General features: G+C 44.1%; 2 protein-coding genes across 5 annotated transcripts; both read left to right on the forward strand.

Annotated features, from left to right (window-relative positions):
* Positions 1 to 6,822: 6,822 nt before the first annotated feature.
* On the forward strand, positions 6,823 to 10,891 carry LOC132332801 (arylamine N-acetyltransferase, pineal gland isozyme NAT-3-like). 2 transcript variants are annotated; one of them, XM_059857423.1, is made up of 2 exons: positions 6,823 to 6,967; positions 8,821 to 10,891. In XM_059857423.1, exon 2 carries the CDS (start codon positions 8,828 to 8,830, stop codon positions 9,698 to 9,700), a length of 873 nt encoding a protein of 290 aa, XP_059713406.1. In that variant the 5' UTR covers positions 6,823 to 6,967; positions 8,821 to 8,827; the 3' UTR covers positions 9,701 to 10,891. The 2 variants fall into 2 exon arrangements, with proteins under 2 accessions (XP_059713406.1, XP_059713405.1); XM_059857422.1 differs by having other exon boundaries at positions 6,833 to 6,967; positions 8,550 to 10,891.
* Positions 6,825 to 16,719, forward strand: LOC132332802 (arylamine N-acetyltransferase, liver isozyme-like). Of its 3 annotated transcripts, none has more exons than XM_059857424.1 (2): positions 6,825 to 6,967; positions 15,142 to 16,719. In XM_059857424.1, exon 2 carries the CDS (start codon positions 15,147 to 15,149, stop codon positions 16,035 to 16,037), a length of 891 nt encoding a protein of 296 aa, XP_059713407.1. In that variant the 5' UTR covers positions 6,825 to 6,967; positions 15,142 to 15,146; the 3' UTR covers positions 16,038 to 16,719. The 3 variants fall into 3 exon arrangements, with proteins under 3 accessions (XP_059713407.1, XP_059713409.1, XP_059713408.1); XM_059857426.1 differs by lacking the exon at positions 6,825 to 6,967 and adding an exon at positions 12,282 to 12,405; XM_059857425.1 differs by lacking the exon at positions 6,825 to 6,967 and adding an exon at positions 12,413 to 12,554.
* Positions 16,720 to 16,824: the final 105 nt, after the last annotated feature.

Here is a 16,824-nt window from a genome sequence, read left to right on the forward strand (position 1 = left end):
CACATGCACCCACACGTGTGTGAGTGTTTAGCCCCAAAGTTGCCTGGTTTTGCATTATTCACACACCAGAGGCAACACAAACCTCAAAAAACTGCCCCAAAAACTCAGCCAAAGCTGGTTCACCCCTCCCAGCCCAGGAAACTCTCTGTCAGGACAGCAGCTGGGTAATTTTCTGATCACTAAAAAATTCTCCAGAAGCATTTTAAAGCAAGCTCTCTAGAGCCCAGGGATCATAAAGGTTCAGTAGGGCTGGACTTGAGACAGAATAAAATCACAGTGACATCTAGTGATCACTAATGTTTCACAAAGGGGTTACCAGTGGAAACAATAAACATTCATTACAAAACAATCAGCATTTTAAGCATTAAGCACAAAAAATCAGAAGCAAGAAAGAGGTGGGCTAGAAGTGAGGGTAGATTATGTGCATTAGAGTGCTGCAGGGCTGACAGAGAGCACAGTGCCACAGCTGTGGAAGGGCTGGGGGATGATTTCTGCAGGGATCTTTCCTGGGTTTGCATTTCTCCCTGTTTCAGCAGAGTTTGCTGATGGTACTAAATTGCAGCACATTCATATAAAAGAAACTTGACGTTTTGGAGACTGGGAATAGAACTAATAAAATGATGTGCTGCTTTGGAAGTGTGAGCAGGTCCCCAGGGAGGGGAGAGCAAAATGAACCCTGTTCTGTGGTTGGAATATGTGGTGTGGCAGCAGCTCTGCCTCAGTGCCAGACAGACACAGGGAAAAGGCAAATAAAGAGGGAATGCCAGCTGGGCAGCTGAGCTACAATTCAAGTTTGCATCTTGAACCAAAGAAGGATTTGGGTTTGTGCTTGGCAGCAGGAGGAACTAACTGGTTTTGTGACGTTGATTATTTTCCACTGCAGGTTACTGATTGACTGATGGCAGTTTAAGAAAAAAAAAGGTTTTTCTTTTGGTTGTATCAGCCAGGCAATCTGGGCACAGCCATGGCCACTTGGCCAGGCTGGATTCCAGCTCTGCTGTCCTGCCCAAGCACCCTGCTGGGCTGAACCCCATCAATGGTGCTTTAATGAGCAAAGGATTAAGAGAAGCTCTTTCTCCGAGGAGGATGGGGCAGGAGGACATTGCCTGTTTATGTCTGCATTGTGCAGAGTGATGAAAGCCCAATCAGATAGGTTAGCTGGAGTTACAGTGGGCATGGAGAACTGATGCAGTGGGTGAATTGATTTTGCAGCTTTAACCCAGGAATCTTTGTGGCCACATAAATATGCAGGCAAATTTTCATATGATGAAACATTCAGGAGCTGCTTTGACAAAAGTTGAGAAGGAAGCTCTCAGCCAATTTCCAAACCCTTCCCTTGAGTCCCCAGCAGCCAGGCAGGTTTAGTCTCTCAATTATTAGCTGAAAGCAGAATATACATTCTCAGTGTCTGATTGTGGATGCCACTGGAGGATATCCCTCAGATAGATGCATAAGGGGAGAGAGATTCAGGCACATCAGATGCTGTGGCTGCCTCTGACTGTTGTGAGCAATAGCCACAGAATGGGAGTTTATTAAAAATGGTAGCACAAATTAACTGGGTTTCTATGATTAGGTATGAGATTTTTCTAGGAGGAAGAAATGTGTAGTGGGACTTCAGGTGCTGAATTTCAGTAAAGATTTTGATACAATTCTGTCTGGAAAGTCATTAGCTATGCTGACATAGACAGGAATTGGAGGAATAATTGCAAATTGGGTAAGGACCTGGCAAAAGACAGATGATTTGGTGAGGTTGCTTAGTGCTTTCATGGGGATGAAGGGGAAGGGTTTCACTTGCTGAAGAATTTACAGACCTGCTCACCCCATCTTCCCTGCAGAGCTGGGGAGCCCCTGGTGCTACTGATGGAAGCTGGAAAATGAGGAAAAAGAACATTGCAGCTGCTTTGCTGGCCTGGCTGGCTGCTGCATCTTGGAAATTTCCCAAAGGGTTTGCACAGCTCGGGTATTTTAGCAGAAAGCTATCCTGACTTGGAGGCACTTTATTCCATCACCACCCTGGGTTCAGGGTCTCAGCCTCCAGCCCCAGAGCCAACAATGGATTTGTCAACATCATGTTTGAGTCTGTTTGTGTGGCCCAGGGGATGGCAGGGGCAGCACTGCAGCACAAGGTGCAGCGCCTGGCGCTGGGCAGGTCCCAGCACAACTGCTGAGAAAGCAATTAAAAATAGCATTAGTGTGAATTGACAAATCTAGGGCTTGGTTTGGTCTCAGGGGGATGTGGCTGAACCACAGGCTTTTCTCCATGACAGCTCTATTTATTTTAAACAGAGGAGCAGAAGAGATGTGCCTCCAGATGCTTAAAAAGCAGGTGGTTACTTTTCAAGGACTGTTTGACCAGAAGTTCACAGCACAGCTCCCATTAAATAAGGGTTTGGGAGGGGGATGACAATCTTCCATCATGACAGAATCCTCAGTATCTGCCTGTGAGGACACACTGCCCTGGGTGTAGCATCAATTTGCAATGGTGTGATGAGGAAAAGGAAATACTGTGACCAGTGCAAGGAAATTAGCTGCCTTTACCTTATGGGATGGAAATGCCCAGGGATGATGTCAAATTAATCAGGTTCATCATCTCACAGCAAAGGCCTTCAGTAATTTGTATGATCAAGGATCAAATCGCTCCTTGCTAAAAAAAAAGTAGTATTATTATGGGTAATGTGTGGGTCATCACAGCAGGTGTGGAGCTTTTTTTTGGGAAAGGGATGATTCTTGGCATAGCTGGATTCCTGGATGCTGGATTTCTGACTACAGTCAGCAACCTGAATTTTTTTTTTACAGGATTCACTCACCTCCCAGGGCAGAAGTGGATGTGATTATGTGATTTTAAATCCCACCAGCTATGAAAATTTACATGGAATTTCTTTTCTCGCTCTGCACTCCAGAATATGACTCCCTGCACTGACCACATCTAAAATCTGCTTCCCATCTTTCAGCCCCTCCCAATCTCCTGGAGGACCCATTCCTCCTCCCATTCCTGCTCAGGTACATCACTGCAGGGTGACAGTCAGCAAATCCATGGGCAATTCATCCCTAGCTGGGAGTGATGCCTTGAGTTTTAACTTTCATATTTTTCAGATTCTGTACTGCCATAGTGTGTGGCACTGAACTTCATACAAACTGTAAGTAAGTTCTCTTCACAGTTTAGTCACACAAAACAGTCCTTTTCCAGCCTGAGAACCAAGGACACCATTGAAGCTTCAGACCCAAAAAGTATAAAAAACAGAGAATTGAGGAGAGCAAACTGGGAGGATGGGACTTCATAACCTGAAGGTGTAATTGGACAATTGACCCCAATATGCAAATGGACCAAACTTATAACAGTGTGAAAACTCATGAACCATCATCCATCTTGGGTCCATCTTGGGCAGAGCCATGGCCAGGCTCTTGTGCTGCCCAAGGTGTATCCTTTGAAGGCCTTTTAATAAATACCTATTTTATTCCTTTAACTCTGTCTAGCCTCTGCTCCAGGTCAGCCTCTTTAAGCATCAGGAAGAATTTGCTCTCCTCCTGCTCCAGGTGTGAAAATGTCACCTCTCTTCTGTCCCAAGCATGGTGCACATGGCTTTGTGCTCTCCATACCAGCTACAAACATACAGGGCAGGCAGAAAAAAACCTGTGAAAAGGGCATGGAAGTGTGCACCAGTCCCTGCAGTGCCACTTGGGACCAGTGTGTCCCCCCGAGCACATTGCAGGGCAGAAAACCAATAAAATCCCACTAAAGGCAAGTCTGGGAGAGCATTTTTAATCCAGAGCATCTCTCCTTTCTTTTCCTTACTTGTATACCAAATTCAGCAGTGGAGTGATGGGAATACTTTGTCATCACAAACATATATTATTTCTGTGATGTGTGTTAGTACATTGTAATGAAAATGTGTTTTCCAAAGGCACAGTTGCTTTTTTCCCCCCTTTGCTGTCACTATAACACTCTTTGCCAAGATAAAAGGTTTCCTTCCCACCTACCTCAAAAAAAAAAAAAAAAAAATACAAAGCCTGAGTAATGGAAATGACAGAACTTGTGTAATTGTTCCTGCTTTGCATGCTTCCAGGCTGATTGCCTGAACTGTGACTGATCCAGATTCCCACTGAAATCCAGGAGGGTTTTTGCAGCAGTTTGGTTTTAGAGGAGCTTTTTTTGAGGAGCAGACCCAAAGCCAGGGAGTGGAAGCAGCAGTGCCACATGGCTGTGGTGGAATGAGGACAATTTAACCCTGCTGAGGATGAGGCTTGGTAGTTTCATGGCTCATAAAGGGTGACTGTTGCTGCATTTAGGCATATTTATGCCCAAAACTATTTTTCTTTAGAGGTTAAAAAAAAAAAAATCTATGTCTATATTTATCTATAGATCTATATCTATATATATCTATATCAATAATATATGATATTATATATTATATGATATATAATATAATATAATATAATATAATATAATATAATATAATATAATATAATATAATATAATATAATATAATATAATATAATATAATATAATATAATATAATATAATATAATATAATATAATATAATATAATATAATATAACCTTCATTTCTTATACAGTGTGCCAGAGAGCTGAATATAGAAGGGAGCAGACACTTGGCTTTTACCTCAAATAGGGCACCCAATGCTTTTATTTCCCCAAGCAAATATTGCAGCATAGAATGCTCCATTAAAGCAGGGAGGGAGGGATATTTGATGAGGCCTCTCAGGAGAGTTAGGATGAGAGAAAGATTTCAGTATTAAATTTAATGCTGTCAGCAGTTTAAATTTATATAAAAGTGAGTGCAATTACATTGAGGAACTTCTGGAATGATCTCAGTCAGCTCCAGCTCCTGCCAAGGTTGGGAAATGGCATTTCAGTGTCCAGGTGGACAGCAGTGTCCTTTCCAAGGACATTCCTGGGGTCGTGTTCCCCATCCCAGCTGGCCCAAGCTGGGCTCTGCCCTTTGTGGCTCTCGGGGGCAGGTGAGAGCACCTTGTGGCCATTGCCCACAGCTGTGACTGCAGTTTATTGCCCCACCTGGAATTAGCCCTGCTGATCTGGCATGGCACTGAGCAGACTCCAGCAAGGCTTGGGGCTCAAGATCAGCCTTTCCTTATCTTCAGCACTCCCTGACTGAGCTTTGCCCTGTGCTGGCCTTGGGCCTACCTGGGGAGGGTGGGAGCTCGTGGTTTCAATGGCTTGGCTGTAAAATGTGCCTGAAGAAAAAGGAGAGGGATTCTGGAGCTGCAGGCTCATCCTTTTGCTGGTGGGATGGACAACACCCAAGTGCACAAGGTGGATGTTGAGGATACAAATCCAGAAAGACACGTAGCCACAGCTTTGATAGCTGGAATCACATAAGGAAGACAATGAATGTAGTGAGCTGGGATGAGAATTTGAAAGACATGGAAGAAAAACTCAATAGTAGAAAGGTTTTAGGGAGAGGAGCTGAGAAAATCTGAGTATCAAAGTATCAGGGAAAATGGGTTTTGCTCTTTCTGAGTTGGAAAACAACTGTATTTAAAAAGGGACCCCACATTTCCCTGGAACTGACCCTGAGCCAGTTCACATAAGGGAATGTGGCAAGGGTTCAGTTCTGGCACCCTTTTGGTCCCAATAACTCTGGACAAAGAGCATGGAGGGGTCTCATCACATGTTATGCAGACATGGGTCTATGGAATTTCAGGATGCTTTCTATCAGGACTGGGATCTGCCTGCTTGACTTCTGGCTTCTCCCTGTCAAAATGAGGGTCTGTGGGAAGAGAAGATCAGCAAGATCCAGACAGGAGTATGAGCTTTTTCTTAGTACTGGTTTGGATCTGCCCAGATGAGCCAGATGAGGGCAGGTTCTCCTTTCCCTTCAGCATCTTGTGCCTTGGGCATGGGTTCTGTCTTGTGGGGTCACAGACAGGCCACTGATGGGATGATAAAGAGCCAAATTTGGGTATGGGAGTGGAGCTGTAATGTAATGGGTTATCACAGACATCTTAGTTTCATCTGATTTATTAGCTCTGCTAATTATCCCAATAAATCAGTGTTTGAATGGAACTTGGCATTGACACAACATGTGAAGAACTGGAACACTGTTGGGGAGCTAACAGGGAAGATCCAGCTGCAGATGTCAGGGAATGAATGAGACTTGACAAAATGCAATCACAATTGGGAGATACAAAAGCAATATGGAATATTCTGAGAGGATGGAGCTCCTGTGTGTTAATACTTCATCTCTGTGCCAAGAACATCTTCACCATCAACAACATCTGCAGGTGATTCCTGTGGGCAAAGAGAAAAGGAGACACACACTGCTGCCCTGGTGCTTTCTTACATTCTATGAAATTTGCTGTAATAAAAACCACATGGAAATCACACAGAGCAAAGGAAGCAAAGGCAGCATTGAAGCTCCTGTGGTGCAGACTGGGGTAAGCAGGTTGCAGGTGCAGGTGACTGTGCTGAAATCTTGCTGTTCTTCAGAAACAGTGCAAAAACCTTTTTGTACTGAATACATGCAAGCTTTCCTTCCCCACATTTCCAAACTAATAGCAATCTAATGACTGGGAGTAAAAAATTACATCACCTGAGCACATCCAGCAAGCGACTGAAACAAAAATATTTTGGTGACAGCCTCAGTAGGCCCCTGCAGACAGCATCAAACAAGTGAAAATGTGAAGCAGCCTCTGCTCTAACAACAGCCAGGTTTACACTGCTGCTGGCTTTGCTGGCTCACTCCAGCTCTCATGCTCCACCCTTCGGGGTTTGCCTTTTTTTTTTTTTTTCCAGCTTTTGCAATCTGAAAGAGGCGGGTGAAAGCAAGTTGAAGGAAAGGACATTCCCCTGAAGAGCAGCTGGAGAGCCGTCCTCAAGCCCTGTCTGCCTGTCTGTGCTAAGTAGAGGACAGCCACAAACCTTCTAGGCTTTAGCCTAGAACCACCCCAAGCCCCGGAGCACACTGGCACTTGAACTGAATTTCCAGGTAAGCCTGTTTTTTTAAGCCCTGGATCTTGGTAGCTGAGTGCTCTCTAAGCAGGAAGTTAAATCTCTCAGGGGACAAAACACAGCAGAAATGGTTTAAGGGCAGAGCAGGGAGCTCAGCTGCTCGCTGTTGTAGCTACGCTGCTTTATTTACTCAGTGGTGAGCCTCAAGCTACTCGGGCATTTGTGCCATCTGCCTTATTTCAGCAACCCCCATAAAAACAGCCCTGTAAACACCCTCAAGAGATGGACAGACAGACAAACCCACACTAACATTTTCCCCATGAGTAAAAAGTTACTGCACATGGGCTGCTTGCTGTGGTGGAGGGAAAAGAAGGGAGAGAAAGGGAGGAACTGGTTTGACTAGGATTCTGGTTTAAAATTCACACAAGAAGAACTAAGCTTGTGCCAAGTTTTCAGAAATGAATGGAACTGTAGTTCTGGGAAAATCCTGGGAACAGCCAAAAGCTGAACAAAGAGAACCTCCTGACTCTGATGCTCTTAACCCTGTCGTGGATCACTCAGGCCTGCCTGGATGTTGAGACAGTGGTGGCCACGATCAATAGTCAGAGTTCTGTAAAGCCTCTGTCCTAAAGATTATGTGGGGACCTAAACTGTGGCACCTTCTGCTTCTGCCAGGATATTACACCAAATGGGAATTTTTCATTGTCTTTGTTTTATGTACTGAAAGTACCATTCCAAAATTCCCACACAATATTTGGGTTGCCATTTTTCATCAGATTGGGAATATAATCCTGCTGAACAGTTGATATTTTTCCTTTGATTTTACTTTGGGAGTTGCATACAGGAACTTGAGAGCATTTTTGGACCCCTCTTGCGCCAATGATGGGAACAAGATTGCTCCATATTTACAGATGTCTGAAATTTAGCAGTGCCTGGGGAGAAATAACAAAAGTAGTTGGCTCCATCAAAATCCCATTCCTTCCATCAAGGGCTGGGAAGGCTTGAGCTGCTTTCCACCCCTGTGTTTTTGAAACAGCCTTGCACTGTGCCCTCTGCCATCCCAGAGGAGGACAGTGCCTGCTCCCTCACCCACGGGCAGCCACCCACCAGTGGGAAGACCATGAACAGAAAGAGGAACTTTATCCCAAAACATGATTTCACAAAATGTGAGGCCTTTGAACTTTGTGGTTTAGGCCCAAACCTTGGTTTCCTCCTGGTGCTGGAGAAGGGCTGTGATTAGCAGGACTGGGGAGCTATGCTGTGCTGTGGGGAGGCAGCTCCCAGCAGATGAACAAAAACCCTCCCACAACCTTTTCTGCCCCAAAAAACTCTTCTGCACTCCAGGTCATGTCTGTTACTGCTGGCACGAAGAGCAGGAGCAGATGAGACCAGCGAGTGCCTGGCTGCCTAAATAATGGGGGAAACATCATGGTAGGGCAGATTTGCTTCAGATTTGGTTGCAGAAGAGGCTCTGGATCAAAGTGCAAGAGTGGGAGGGTTTGTTTTCTGCTTCTGCTTTGCTGAAACCATGAGCAAAGCAGTTCAGATCTGGAGAGTCTCAGTTCTTATAATTTCTAGCAGGGAAACATTGCTGCTACTCCTTTTGTTCCTTCCTACAGAGATTTGTAGCTTTGCTGGGCAGGAACTCTGCTGAAATGTGCTTAGCACAGCTGGAGCCTCTCGTCACAGCTGTAAAAGAGGCAAATAAAAATAACATTTGTGCTCATCAGCAGTGTCCCATTGGCTTCTCTCAGCACTATTACTCAGCTGCCTTTGATACAGACATTAGTCAAATCCTGCTCCTCTTCTGAGCACCCCATTATAAGGGATGGGGAAGAGCCTTCCACCACTTCTGACACAGCCTATTATTTTTTCCCACCCTTCTCTCAGAGGCAGCATGGACATCAAGGAGTATTTTGCCAGAATTTCTTACCAGGGCTCCCACAGTAAGCCAGACCTGGCTACCATGTCAGATATATTCCAGCACCACATCCAAGCTGTTCCTTTTGAAAACCTCAGCATCCACTGTGGCGAAAGGATTGAGCTGGACCTGGAAGCAACCTACAACAAGATAGTGAGGAAGAAGCGTGGGGGCTGGTGCATGGAAAACAACTACCTTCTGTCATGGGTCCTGAAAACTCTTGGCTATGATGTCACTCTTCTGGGAGCAAAAGTTTATGTCCCAGAGCTCGACACCTATCCAGAAGAAATCGATCATCTGCTGCTACGAGTGGAGCTTGATGGCAAATCCTACATTGTGGATGGGGGGTTTGGGATGGCCTACCAGCTGTGGCAGCCAATGGAGCTGATTTCAGGGACAGATCAGCCTCAGACTCCCGGGGTCTTCCGTTTTCAGGAGGAGAATGGGACCTGGTACTTGGATAAAGTGAAAAGGAAGCAGTGGGTTGTGAACCCAAGCACCTCGACTTCCCCAAATGCGGAAAATGAAGTTTGCCGTCGGATTTATCTCTTTACCCTTCAGCCACGAGACATTGAGGAGTTCAGGGGCTGCAATGCCCACCTGCAGACAGCACCTGACTCCCTCTTTGTGACCAAATCCATCTGCAGCCTGCAGACCGCCGATGGTGTCCGGGCACTGGTGGGGTGGAAACTCACAGAGATAAAGTACAATTATAGGGACAATATGGATCTTGTGGAAATCAGAATCCTTGCAGATGAAGAAATAGAGAAAACACTGAGGGAGAAATTCAATGTAGCACTAGAAAAGAAATTTGTACCTGTCAATACGAGCAGATTATCTCTGTTCTAACTCACTGCCTGGATTACAATTCAATTCAGTGGCATTACAGGCAATGCTTCCCTCTCTTTCTGACAAGCATCGAAAGGTTAATCTTTCTCCTTCCAACTACACCAGTGTAAGGCAGAACATACTATCATGAATCTGGAAAACAAATGGATTTTCACAACTATTCCTGCATTTCTTTTTAGGTTGAGTACCAGTAATTTCTGCCAAGCTCAATCAAATCATTACCCTTGTGTTTGTGCTTAGTGGGAAGCAGACTCAGCCCATTCCCTACTCCTTTCATCTCTTAAAAGCTTTTCTAAACACACCCAGGGTAGCTGGGCAGAATGATGGAGCTGTACGTCTTTGTCTTTATTACCTGGCACTGCCACTGGGGGAAAAGGTCATACTTGCCTCTTAAATGAATACTATATTATTTTGGGAGTGTAATAGCCAAAACCACAAAGGCATTCTGTGCTGAGTTTCTCCAGTTAAGCCATAAGCCTGTTCTTTTTGCTTTCACATCCACAACACCCTCTCCCATGGCACTCAGGCCATCCCACACCTGTGCAAAGTCACCATGTAAGTACTTGAGGACAGGTTATTTATGACTTAGAACTGATGATAAGAAATGCTATTGGCAATTCTGTGTTGTTTCAGACTTTGCACAGCTCCTGTTCCCTCAGTGACATAACCAGTGACATAACCTTTCTTTGAACTGAAAGCATCTCCTGAGCATTTTGTTTGCTCACCCTCAGCAGAACACTGCTGGGAATACATGTTCCTCTCCTCACACTACTCTGGGTGCTATTGCACATTAATTATTACAGCAGAACCCAAACACATGCACAGAATTCTTTTAATGAAACATATCTGTTCTACTGAGGATGTGTTTGCAGTGATAGTAATTATATTGATATAAGGAGAAATGATGACTCTTAATCACATACCTAAGGGCTAAGATTTCTAGTAGGAGAAATAACTCAAATGTGACCCCTTTGCCCTTTGAGAAGATGCTTGATGTTTCTTTATGTACAAATCTTGGAAGCATTACAACTATGCACTTATAATTACGCAAATTATATTACTGAATTGCAATTGAATAAAAAAATCAAGCACTATGAACTAGAATTATTCAGATGTTCCCCCCCCCCCCCAATTACAGCATGTATTCCCATAGTAAAAAATAAATATCATAAATCACTGATGTTTTCCTGATTATTTGTATGTGCTAATTTTTGCCAGCTCAGGCTTGTAAAAGGACAATAACTCACTGAACCTTTTTCACTTATAATACAGCATGTACAGCTTTCTAGAACTAGCAGTTCAGATTTAATAAAAGCTGCTATTCTGCATGTTCAAAATGTATTTCTTAGAGGCACAGCAAGCTCCTGAAACCCAGACTCTTCCCAGAGTCATATACACTTACATGTGCTTGGCTGCAATAGTTCCTTATAGCACATGAGGCCCTCCCATCCTATGAGAAAATGAAATGTGGTTGTAAAAGAAGGAGAGACTTCTTATGGTGTGGACCAGGAGCTTGCAAAACAAATGATCAGAGGAAATTGTCCCAGGATCTGGCTTTTTTTTTGATCTGTGTTTTTCTGTGGCCCCCAAATTAGTGGGGGAGCTAAAGGAGCTAAACTCAGTGGGACAGCAGGGAGAAAGCATTGGGATGACATAAAAGTGCAGGCAGGTCTTGCAAAGCTGTGGAGCAGGAGAAGATCCACACAGAGCTAAGAAGCATAGCTCAGAGCTCCTGCCTCCTGTTCACCACAGAGGCACAGTGCACTGCTCAGCAATGCAATGGAACTTGCTGTTGGAGAAAAAAAAAAAAGAAAGGAAAAAAAAAAAAAAGAAAACAAGCTTTCATTTCAGATTGCGCTAGTTTGTTTTTTTCCTTATCGCTGACCTTTGAGGCAGATACTTAAAGGCACAGCAGGTTGAGGGAGCTCAGAGTTCTCTGGGGGCAGCATCTTCCCTTTCCAAGGACAGGGCTTCCCTTTGAACCCTGGGGAATTGAGACAACTGTGTGACTTGGCAAATCTGACCTTGTTGCTTGTTGGGGCTGGTGTCAGCCATGAGGAACAGCTCAGTGTGCTGTGATGAGTTCAACAGCTGTCATCCCCACCAATAAATCAGTGACTTCCTGCCATGGATTACTCTCTGTCTATCATAAGCCACTTCCCACAAGGATCCAGACCATATCAGTGACAGCAATGTAAAATCTGCATCATTATTGCACAAGTGCTTTGCAGCTTTAGCATGGGAGTACCCACCAAGGTGCCCCAGACACTGAAGCCCTTGGGTGACCTGCAGGGTGGAGGATGGGTTTATAGGTTATAACCACTTACAGAAGTTGCTCATGATACCCATGCTTTGCACTCCTGCAGGGTTCAGTGACATGGAAGGTCAAAATCTCCTCAATATTGTAAGCAGTTTGAGGACTGGATCATTTCCAGGCTCTCTGTGCAGCACCTAACACAAAAAATTGCTTAACAGGCCTTTCCACACATATGCCAATACAAATAAAGTAATAAACCCATCAGAATATAAATTACTATTAAAGAAGAAACTCTCTGCCCTCTTTGGCTGCTCTGCTGGAGGATAAGGCAGTTGCTGACAGGCACTAAAGGCTGCCTGGACCTTTAAGAGCTGCTGTTGCCAGTGCAGCTGTTCCTGGGACCTTTGGAACAGCCCAGGGCGAAAAGCCTGAGCTGACTGCGTGCAAGGTGAGCTCTGCATGCCTGATCTTTAACTTCATCCTGCAGCTTTGGGTCAGCCCCTCTGGGAAAGCCCACCCCTGTGAGTCTGCATAGCCTGTGCACAGCACTGCAGGTGTATTAGCAAAGCACAAACTACAGGAACCCCAGGGCTGATGGTGAGTGAACATTTCAAGGGCATTTTCCAAGTGCAACATGGAGTGTTTGAGAGTGAAACGAACCCTTTATTTTGAGCCAGAGTGTATGAAAAATGCAGCTATTGACTCACAGTGTAACTTGGAATCAAACAAAGAGTGTAGGCATGTGCATGAGGGTCCAGCCTTGGAACTCCCTCGTGATTCTCAGCAGAGAAGAACTGATCCTAATATTCAGCCTAATTACAAAAGGACTCAGTGATCCCAAGGGACGTGTGCAGACATGCAGAACAAACATCTGAATTTCACTCCCCAGGAAGCTGCAGGAACACTGAGCAAAGCTCAGCTGCTGCAGGAGCAGAAGCAAACAAGGCTGAGATCTGGACTGAGGCTTGGGATATTTGGCAACTCAGATTTTGGAATGCAGTGAGCAGGGCTTGCTCACTGCTGCAGCCTCCTGGCTCACACAGCAGGAATGGCTGTGCCAAGGGAAAATCTGCCTCCAGGAAAGCCAGGGAGTAAACGCTGATTTATGTGGATGTTCCCTAATGTCAATGATGGTGTAGTGCAGCTTTATTATACTTAAACCTCTTTAAGTATTCATTGAGATCAGAGCACATGTTGTCAGCCACTGCAAGGCTGTCTCTGAAGCAGAATTTAAATTGATGAGGCCAGAGAGGGGCAGCTGGGGAAACTGAGGCATGGGCAGGGAATTTCCCAAAAGGCTTTCCCAATATATTTTCCCAAAGCCTCACTGGCAGCGCTCCATGGGGGCTCTCCATGGCTGGATGAAGGGAGCTGGTTTTATCCTGTACTTTCCCCATGTAATGGGGACACCCAGACCCAAGAGATGGGTTACAGGGGGGGCATCAGGGCTTCTGCTGCTGACCCAGGGCAGGGACTGATCTGGTTTTGCTTGAAGGTAAATTCCAAGCGTGTCAGACTCACCAAGCTGATGCACTTCTCTGGACTCCTGCTGGTCACAGAGATTCAGCTCCACAGCCTCATGGGGTAAAGATGTTTCTATCTTCCTATGTAAAATAGCTGAAAGTGAGAGGAGAAAGGAAAATGAGGCAGAGGAGCCTGCCAGTGAACACGTGTACTGTGTGTTGGGAGGGAAATGGCTTTCTACAAGTGTTTCCAAGGAGATCCTGCCAGAGATGAGGCCCTTGTCCTGAAAAAGGAATGGAAAAAAATCATAAAATGCAGTATCAAAGAGACATTACTGTTTTTTCATGTAGACTCTTTGTTTCCTTTTGAAGTGATAATGTTTATTTCTTATTCCCTTACTGGGATGATCTTCTATTCTATCAAATTTTCCTGTCTGAATGTTGGTACCAGTGCAGATCAGGAACAATACAAGCAAGTCATGTGAGTTGTGCTGCTGCCATCAAGATTGGGGTTAAAGTCTAAAGATTAGGCCGTTGGATGTGCTCATCTGCTCAGGTGGGGGCACTTCCCATGGATTTGAGGTGGGATTTTCACAGGCTTCTGGCATGGGGTCAAACTGCTGGGGGGAAACAGTTGGACCAAAGCTGAGAATATTCAGTGGAAGGGAGTTTGTCCCATCTCATCCATTATCAAGGGATTTTTGGAAAATCCTCCAGGGAACATTCAACCAGTTGAAGGAAGCAAGAAAGCCTCAGACTTTCTGGAACTTAACACAGCCCTTAACAGATTGTGAATTGTTCTGAACAACAAATATCCTTGCATGGAAAAAAGCCAAATTAAATCTAAACTAAGGGCAAAAGAAATCCTTGCAGAGAGAAGATGAGTCACTGAATTAGAAGTCTTACAGGGAACCTTTTGTATCTTGGCCCCACAACCAGTGCCAATGACAGTGTCTTTCTGCTGATGAAAGGGGATCAGAGATATAGACAGAAAACCACAAAATATTTCCAATAATTTGATCTGAAACTAAAGCCTTTACTTTGTAAAAGATGGTCAAAGAAACTAAAAGATTATGACTTGTCTTGTATGTACTTTTAGATCAATTCCTTTGATCCTTAGGTTAGAAAAATTGAAGTCCCTTTCTTTCACAGTCAAAGCCCTGCCTAAACTCCTCAGGGAAATTTAAGAGATTAAGAAAACAATGATCTACTTTACATGGAAACCTGTCTGAAATGGTGACACACTGAGATGTTAATCCCAGTTAACTGAATCCATGAATGCAAAACCTTCCAGTTAAATTACCTGTGGGATAAAGAAAGAATTGCTTACCGGGTACAGTAAAAGAAACAGTAAGGTCTCGCTGTGACTTTTATGCTGGTGTGGTGTGGCAGCTTTTCTGCAAACCTGTTGTTTCTTGATTTTTGAAAAATTTTGTTATGGGGGATCCTCCTCTGTGGCCAGAGATTCTGTTATGGCATGTGCTGTGTATTTCCATGGGAAAAACATCCTCCTGTTTGAAGTCAGCCCCTGAGGGAGGGGAAGCATTATTGCCACCTGCTCCCATCCCTGTCTCTTTTTAAAGAAATTCTTAAAATTCTTTTAAATCCTCAGTAAAACAGCCCAGAGTACATTTGCAGGCTGGTTAAGCTGTGCTACAGAAACAGGAGTGAACCCCTTGTCAGCTGCACAGCAGTAACTGGCTACTTTTCTGCTCACACAGGCAAAATGAACATTCAGGAGTACTTTGGAAGAATATCTTACAACAAGCCCCATGAGGATGCAGACTTGCAAACCCTGATAGCCATCTTCCAGCATCACATCCAGAGCATTCCTTTTGAGAACCTCAGCATGCACTGCGGGGAGTCCATCGAACTGGATTTGCAGGCTACTTACAATAAGATTGTGAGAAAGAAACGTGGTGGATGGTGCCTGGAAACCAACTACCTCCTCTTCTGGGCCTTGCAAGAATTGGGGTATGATGTCTGTATTCTTGGTGCAAGCAGCTATGAACCAGCAGAGAAGGGATACACTGATGAGATAAACCATATCCTGCTGAAGGTGGTGATCAAGGGAGAGTCCTACATAGTAGATGCTGGGTTTGGTGGTGCCTACCAGATGTGGCAGCCGCTGATGTTGATTTCTGGGAAGGACCAGCCCCAGGTTCCTGGCATTTTCCGCTTCATGGAAGACAACGGCACCTGGTACTTGGAGAAAGTCAAAAGGAAGCATTACATTCCTGAGCACAGCAAGAATGACTTCCCTCATACTCCAGAACTGGGCAATATCCGAAAAATACACAAATTTACTCTCGAGCCACGGCATATAGATGACTTCCAGGAGCTAAATGCATACCTCCAGGTGTCTCCAGATAACATCCTTCGGAAGAAGTCAATCTGCAGTCTCCAAACCACCAATGGGGTCCTTGCCTTAGTTGGATGGACCCTCACTGAGATGAAGTACAACCACACAGAGGACATGGACCTGGTGAACGTCACAACCCTTACGGATGAAGAGGTTGAGAAGACACTGAAAGATAAGTTCAGTATAGAACTGGAGAACAAACTCGTACCAGTAAATGTTCGTGGCCTGCCACCTAATTTAGTGGATAAGATCTAACTGTAACACTGTGCTAGATGGATCTTTAAATAGCCAAGAGGAAATTTCTAAAATTAACATTAATTACAATAATCTCATTTTTAACTGGAGCTAGTCACAAAGCTTGGTAAATTCCAGTACATTGCTAATTAACTCCAAATATCAATTGCATATTTTTTTTTAAACCTCTCCTTCTTTAGAAACCAAGACATCTTACTAGCTCTGTTTTGCTCATATGGAAGTTGGTTTTTGACTTCTTAACTTTTTGTTCACCTTCTCAAGAATTCATTTTATTGCAGATATATTTTGTGGCAAATGAGACCAAAATTATGCAGAAGGAGAGGTTGTGTTACCATTTTACACAGAAGACCTCTTTTTGGCATTATTTCCAGTCTTCTCAGTCACTTTTTACAAATTATTCACTTCTCTTAACAGTCTTAAAGTTGAGCTGAATTTGGCTTTTAAATACTGTAGAAAAAAAGAAAGGTTAAGACTTTCTCAAAACAAGCCACCATTAGGTGCTGATTAGCTCATGAAAAGTTGAAAGACTTAAGTCCTGTTCCCTTTTCAGAAATTGACCTAAAGATATTTATCCAAGGGTACATAGCTCTCCCCTCAAAATCTCTCTAATTTTGAGTACCCACTTTTTGTGAGTCTGATTTATCTGTGTCTCTGAATTCAAAATAAAATCTGTAGAAAATGAGATGATTCAACAGTTCTTAAAAATCAAGCTTTTGGTATCAAAACTGGAAAAAAAGATCAATCTTTTCAAACTATAATCTAAACTTTTGGGACCACGCCTTCATGT

Source organism: Haemorhous mexicanus, chromosome 12, assembly GCF_027477595.1.
Source record: "Haemorhous mexicanus isolate bHaeMex1 chromosome 12, bHaeMex1.pri, whole genome shotgun sequence".
Taxonomy (NCBI): domain Eukaryota; kingdom Metazoa; phylum Chordata; class Aves; order Passeriformes; family Fringillidae; genus Haemorhous; species Haemorhous mexicanus.

Coding starts and splice junctions, on each gene's coding strand:
- LOC132332801 (XM_059857422.1), top strand. CDS start 8,759: ATGGGGAAGAGCCTTCCACCACTTCTGACACAGCCTATTATTTTTTCC.
- LOC132332802 (XM_059857424.1), top strand. CDS start 15,147: ATGAACATTCAGGAGTACTTTGGAAGAATATCTTACAACAAGCCCCAT.